Source organism: Erinaceus europaeus, chromosome 23, assembly GCF_950295315.1.
Source record: "Erinaceus europaeus chromosome 23, mEriEur2.1, whole genome shotgun sequence".
In the NCBI taxonomy this organism is placed as follows: domain Eukaryota; kingdom Metazoa; phylum Chordata; class Mammalia; order Eulipotyphla; family Erinaceidae; genus Erinaceus; species Erinaceus europaeus.
Window position 1 is genome coordinate 14494278 of NC_080184.1, and position 7500 is coordinate 14501777.

The following is a 7500-nucleotide window of genomic DNA, read 5'->3' on the forward strand; positions in this document are numbered from 1 at the left end:
CCGAGCCCCTCGAGGCTGCGCACCAGCTCTGCGCCCACCTGGAGCGGAGACACGGACCCGTCCTCACAGCCGCCGTGCTGGGCTCACTGGCCGCCGCCAGGTGGGGTCCCCTCTCCGGACCCTCCCCTGCCCTCTTCTCTTGGATGGGACTCTGAGGTGCTCCCGGGACTGCCTGCCTCCTCTTCTCCTTTTATTATGGGATCAGACAGAGAGACATCCAGAGGGGAGAGGGAGAGACAGGGAGACACCTGCAGCCCTGCTTGGAAAGCTCCCCCCAACCCCGCAGATGGAGCTGAGGGCTGGAGCAGAGGGAGCATGTGTCCTGCTGCTGCAGCCGCTCATCCAGCTTCGCCCACCATCCAGCCATCATCCATACGTCCATCCATCCATCCACCATCCATCCATCATCCATCCACCACCCACCACCCACCACCTACCATCCACCATCCATCCATCCACCATCCACCATCTATCCACCATCCATCAGCCGTCTATCCGTCATCCACCATCCATCCATCATCCATCAGCCGTCTATCCGTCATCCACCATCCATCCATCATCCATTCTCCACCATCCAACCATCCATCCATCACCATCCACCATCCATCCATTATCCACCATCCACCATCCATCCATCCATCCATCCATCCATCCACCATCTATCCATCATCCACCATCCACCATCCATCCAATCCATCATCCATCCTCTACCATCTACCCACCATCCATCCATCATCCATCATCCATCCACCATTCATCCATCCATCCATCCATTCACCATCTATCCACCATCCATCCACCACCCACCACCCACCACCTACCATCCACCATCCATCCATCCACCATCCACCATCTATCCACCATCCATCAGCCATCTATCCGTCATCCACCATCCATCCATCATCCATTCTCCACCATCCAACCATCCATCCATCACCATCCACCATCCATCCATTATCCACCATCCACCATCCATCCATCCATCCATCCATCCATCCATCCATCCACCATCTATCCATCATCCACCACCCACCATCCATCCAATCCATCATCCATCCTCTACCATCTACCCACCATCCATCCATCATCCATCATCCACCACCCACCATCCATCTATCCATCCATCATCCATCCATCCACCATCCACCATCCATCCATCCATCCATCATCCATCATCCATCCACCATTCATCCATCCATCCATCCATTCACCATCTATCCACCATCCATCATCCACCATCCATCCATCCATCCATCATCCCTCCATCCACCATCCATCCATCCATCCATCCACCCACCCATCCATCCATCACTCAACAACCAACATCCACCCAGCACCCAGCACCCATCCGCCTGCGTCCTCGGCCCCCTCCTGTCGGGGTGGGGGTGTCCGTGCCGTCTCAGTGCCCGTCCCCACAGGTTCGGGCTGTCGGAGGCGGAGCTGAAGGACGTGCTGTCCGTGGATGACGAGGTGCTGGGGGCCGTGTACCGCGAGTGGACGCCGCCCAGCCGCGAGGTTCTGCGCTTCCCCCCACTGCTGTGGGTGCGTCTGCGGCGCGACCTGGGCACCAGCCTGGCGAGGAGGCCCTGGGGCGGCTGCACCCTGCTGGCCCTGGGGTCCAGGTGGGTCCCCGCCCCCTTCCCCACCCTCCTCGGGGGACCCGGGATGGAGCCGCTTGGGGCGCCCTCCTCCAGGCAGGCCTTTCAGCCTGCACCCACCTGCCCTCCGCCCACTGCAGTCTGCTGGAGCGGGTGGCCCGGGAGCGTTACCTGGCGGGCCCCGACAAAGCCAAGAGGCACGGCATCCTGGCCGACTTCTTCTCTGGCGCCTGGAGCCAGGGCACCAAGAAGCTGATCACCCTGCCGCTCATGGGCAAACCGCTGAACCTGGACCGCAAGGTGAGACAGCCGGACCCCTGCAACCCCGGTGCGACACGAGGCCAGAGTGACGGTGCCTGGGGTGGGATGTCCGCTGCCCCCTTCCGCCGCCTCCTCTTCGGCCCCCTCCTCCTCCTCCTCCTCCTCCTCCTCCTCCTCCTCTTCACCTTCGTCCTCCTCTTTTTTCCTCTCCCTAACCCCTCCCTGTCCTCCTTGGTCACCCCCATCCCGGCAGGTGGCGCCTCAGCCCCTGTGGTTCTCAGAGGAGGTGGGGAATGAGCGGAAGTTGGAGGAGCTGCCCTTCCACCTGCTGCACGCAGGCCGCACGCAGGAGCTCATGGGAGAGGTTCTGGGTGAGGGGCACACGGGGCAGGGGGGGATCTGGGGGTGCAGCCACCTCCTGGGCAGGGCTGTGGGGGGCAGTGCCACTGGTCATGTGGGGAGGGGTCCTGGGAGACTCTGGGGAGAGCAGGGAGGCAGCTTGACAGCCCACAGCGAGTGGGGGACCCTAGTGTCAGTGGAGGCAGATGGGGGAGCCGGGTATCATGGGAGAGGCCGGGGGCTGTCTGCTTCTGCCTATTCAGTCTGTCCACCACCATCCACCACCCATCCACCATCATCCATCCACTATACATCATCCGTCCATCAGCCTTCCATCACCCATCCATCATCTATCTACCCACCATCATCCACCATCCATCCATCATCCACCATCCATCCATCATCCACCATCCATCCATCATCCACCATCCATCCATCATCCACCATCCATCCATCATCCATCCAACATACATCCATTATCTAACATCCATTACCCACCATCCATCCATCCATCATCCATCATCCATCATCCACCATCCATCCATCCATCATCCATCCATCATCCACCATCCACCATCTGCCCATCATCCATCCACCATCCACCATCCATCCATCATCCACCATCCACCATCTGCCCATCATCCATCCACCATCCACCATCCATCCATCATCCAACATCCATCCATCATCCATCCATCATCCATTCAATATCCATCCATCATCCAACATCCATTATCCACCATCCATCCATCATCCATCAACCATCCATCAACCATCCACTACCCATCATCCACCATCTGTCCATCATCCATCCACCCACTACCCACCACCCATCTGTCCCTCTTATGTGTATCTGTCTCCTAGGTCATGTCTCTCCATCCACCCATCGTCCCTCTGTGTCTGTCTGTCTGCCTGTCACCTATGGGTCCATCTGTTCCCGTCCACCCTCAACTGTATACCCGTCTGTCCATTTCCCCACCTGCCTTTCTATCAGCCCATCTGTTCATCCACCCATCCAGCTGTCCAGTAATCATCCATCTGTCATCTCTCTACCTGCCTACCTCTCTTATTATTCCATCCATCCATCCACCCACCCATCCATCCATCCATCCATCCATCCGTCCATCCATCATCTAGCCACCCAGCTGTCATCTATCTATCGATGTGTCTATCATTTATTTTCCATTCTCTAGCATTTATCCATTCTCTCTATTCATCTGTCGATCATTTATCTATCCATTCTCTCTCTTTTTAAAAAAAGATTTTATTTATTTATGAGGAAGACAGGAGGACAGAGAAAGAACCAGACGTCACTCTGGCACCTGTGCTGCCGGGGATCGAACTCAGGACCTCCTGCTTGAGAGCCCAAAGCTCTACCGCCGCGCCGCCTCCCGGACCACACTCCATTCTCTCTTTTTAAAACAATTTTAGGGGCCGGGTGGTGGTGCACCTGGTTGAGCAACATTTTACATTGCACAAGGCCCTGGGTTCAAGCCCCTGGCCCCCACCTTTTCCCCCACCAGGGGGAAAGCTTTGCGAGTGGTGAAGCGGGGCTGCAGGTGTCTCTCTGTCTCTCTCCTTCCCTCCCGATTTCTGGCTGTCTCTATCCAATAAATAAAGATAATAAAAAAACTTAAAGCATTTTTATTGATTTTATTATTGGGTAGAGACAGAGAGAAAATGAGAGGGGAGGGGGGAGGTAGAGAAGGACAGAGACAGAGACAGAGAGACCCCTGCAGCCCTGCTTCACCACTCGTGAAGCTTCCCCCCTGCAGGTGGGGATAGGGGGCTTGAACCCAGGGCCTTGTGCATTATATTGTGATCACTTAACCAGCTTTGCCACTGCCTCTCCCCTATGTATCCATTCTCTATCTGTCTAATCTATCTATCTATCTATCTATCTATCTATCTATCTATCTATCCATCTATTACTTGTCTATTATCATTTATCTATCCATTGTCTGTCTGTTCATCCATATATCTGTCTATCCATCTATCCATCCCCCCACCCCCCTTCTATCTGCCTCTGGTCTATCTGATCATCCCCCCACCAGCACCCTCTCAAACCCTCCATTTCTCCCTCCTTCCATCTGGGGTCTCTCAGACACCGGCCACTTCTGTCCGGGGGGACACAGCCATGCTCTGTGAGTCCCCCCCATGATGAGGAGACGTGTCTGCCCCTTGTGGGTCACCCCACGGCGTCCCAAGCAACCAGGGTGCCAGAGACAGTGGGGGGGGGAGCAGAGAGGAGGAATCATCCCAGCTGGCGCCCCCTCCTCCTGCAGGCAGCCTGGATTGGCTGTGCTGCCGTGGCATGTCAGGGGGCCTGGACACCCTGCTGGACGACCTCGGGCTCTGCGCCCCCCACGTGGACTGTCCGGAGCTGGAGCTGGTGCGCGAGGCCCTGGAGCTGAGCCGCCCTGCGCTGGAGCTGCGGGGCCTGGGTGAGAGACTCCAGAACCTCCCATAGCAGCTGTGCCCGCCCTCCGCCCACCTTGGCTTTGCCCTGCCCCCCCCCCCCCCCCCCGCCCCGTGGCTTGGGAAAAAAGTTCCTTCAAACAAACAAACTAGGCGACTGCAAAGTGACCCGGGGCCGGTCTTGTCCCCACGTGTCCGAGGCCCTTCCCGCCTCTGCGGGGGACCCCAGTCTTGGGCGTGTCCTGGGGGTCTTAGCATGGGATGTGGGGGCTCCGCCTGCACTGTGCGCCCCGATGGACAGTAAGTGTGCAGACGCGGGGGGCGGGCGTGGAGGCCCCCCTCCACCTCTGGGTGCCCAGCATCCATGCTACGTCACAGTGAGTGCAGCCGCTGTCTGGTCTCCCGGCCGAGTGGCCTGGTGTGAGCTGCTCAGTGCTGAGTGGCCTCAGTTTCCCTGTTTTGTAAACATTAGATATTCATGAGGGTGTTTCAGTCCTTAATCTCAGGAGACTAGGTCTTGCCGGGGATGTGAACCCACCCATCCACCCATCTATCCATCCACCCAACCGTCCATCCATCCACCCATCCATCCATCTATCCATCCACCCAGCCGTCCATCCATCCATCCATCCACCCACCCATCCATCACCCACCCATCCATCCATCCTTCACCCATCATCCACCTTCATCCATCCATCATTCATCATTCCTCATCATCTATTCACTATCCACCATCCATTATCCATCATTCATCCACCACCCGTCATCATTCATCTATTACCCATTATTCATCCATTATCCATCCATCCATCCATCATCCATCCACACATCCATCCATCCACCCATCCATCCACACATCCATCCACACATCCATCCATCCATCCACACATCCATCCATCCATCCATCCACACATCCATCCATCCATCCATCCACACATCCATCCATCCATCCATCATCCATCCACACATTCATCCATCCATCCATCCACACATCCATCCATCCATCCACACATCCATCCATCCATCCATCATCCATCCACACATTCATCCATCCATCCACCCATCCATCCACACATCCATCCACACATCCATCCATCCATCCACACATCCATCCATCCATCCATCCACACATCCATCCATCCATCCATCCACACATCCATCCATCCATCCATCATCCATCCACACATTCATCCATCCATCCATCCACACATCCATCCATCCATCCACACATCCATCCATCCATCCATCATCCATCCACACATCCATCCATCCATCCATCATCCATCCACACATTCATCCATCCATCCACCCATCCATCCATCCATCCACACATCCACACATCCATCCATCCATCCACCCATCCATCCATCCATCCACCCATCCACCCACCCATCCATCCATCCATCCACCCATCCACCCACCCATCCATCCATCCATCCATCCATCCATCCATCCATCCATCCATCCATCCATCCACACATCCATCCATCCATCCACCCATCCACACATCCATCCACACATCCATCCATCCATCCATCCATCCATCCATCCATCCATCCATCCACACATCCATCCATCCACACATCCATCCATCCACACATCCATCCATCCATCCATCCATCCATCCATCCATCCATCCATCCACACATCCATCCATCCATCCACCCATCCACCCACCCATCCATTCATCCATCATCCATCCTTTCATCTACCCATCATTCATTCATAGTCCACCCATCAATCAACAATCTATCCACCCACCTATTTATTCATCACCCCCATTTACCCATCTATCCATCACCCGTCACCCACCCATCGCCCCCATCACCCACCATCCTTCCTTCACCATCCTCAGAAGCACAGCTGAGTTAGGTCCCCATGGCGTCACCCAGCACCCTGCGGCTGTCCCTGGGCTTCCTGAGGAAAGGCCGCAGAGAAATCTGGGACCAGCCACAGACAAAGACATGGACCCCACAGGGGCACCCCACGCGGAGACTGAAGCTGAGGGAGGCGGGGGGCACCATGCCAGGGGGCGTGGACCTCCAGAAGCTGAGAGGGGCACCAGGGCCCCTTCCCCTGCAGCCTCAGGAGGGGACCCCTGACTTCCGGACCTGAGAGAGGACTGGAGACACCCGGGGCTATCTGCGGCCCCCACAGAACAGCCTCAGAATCCAGCGGGGGGGACAGCGTGACGGTGACGTCTGTGGGTCTTCATGAGCCCCTGGGCACTTGGGCAGATGCCCCTCTCTCTGCGTTCTTGGAGCCCACAAATCAATGCCAACCTGGGCATGAAGGGAGGGCGCTGTGGACATGAGAAGGGGGGGTCTGGGAAGGGGGTGAACCAGAAGGAGCTGCGGGGTGCAGGGGGTGATGCGGGAAATGGGGCATCCCCTCACCCCCACATGGGCCCCTGTGTTGCAGAGAAGGGCGTTCTGTGCACAGAACTCCTGGCACGCCTCCACTTCTTTGCCGCCTCGCACCCGGTGCTGGTGGGGCCTCTGTGCCAGCAGGCGCAGAGCTGGTTCCGGCTGTGCCCGAACCCCATGCTGGTGCCCTTGGCGGGCTTCCTGCAGCCCCCAGGGGGGCCCCTGTGGGCCACCTTCACCGGTTGTCACAAAGGTGAGCATCTCCTAACGGGCCCACGGCGATGCTCCACCACCTTGCCTAGGGACAGGGGGACAGACAGGCAGACAGGGCCGCCCTGGGTGCCACCCAGGCCCCGTGCTGAGTCTCTTCCTGGCCCTGGGGATGAGATTACAGAGTAAATATGGCTAATGAGCCCAGTGGGGCCTCCAGGGGCTCCCTCCCAGGGGCTCCCTCCCAGGCCTCAGCCTGAACTACAGCTCATGGCTGTGGGGCTAAGGCTGGGAGCCGCCCGTGACAG

General features: G+C 57.3%; 2 protein-coding genes across 2 annotated transcripts in view; both read left to right on the top strand.

The window, feature by feature from the left end:
- LOC103122645 (tropomyosin alpha-4 chain) overlaps positions 1-7500 on the top strand; it is a 36035-nt gene that overhangs the window by 27370 nt on the left and 1165 nt on the right. The window lies entirely within an intron of this gene.
- NWD1 (NACHT and WD repeat domain containing 1) overlaps positions 1-7500 on the top strand; it is a 27568-nt gene that overhangs the window by 5704 nt on the left and 14364 nt on the right. The window contains exons 3-8 of the mRNA XM_060181413.1: positions 1-100; positions 1419-1622; positions 1739-1898; positions 2113-2230; positions 4484-4642; positions 7038-7235. The exon at positions 1-100 is cut by the window's left edge and continues 1125 nt beyond it. Of these exons, the coding sequence (XP_060037396.1) occupies positions 1-100; positions 1419-1622; positions 1739-1898; positions 2113-2230; positions 4484-4642; positions 7038-7235 (939 nt within the window). The remainder of the gene's footprint in view (positions 101-1418; positions 1623-1738; positions 1899-2112; positions 2231-4483; positions 4643-7037; positions 7236-7500) is intronic.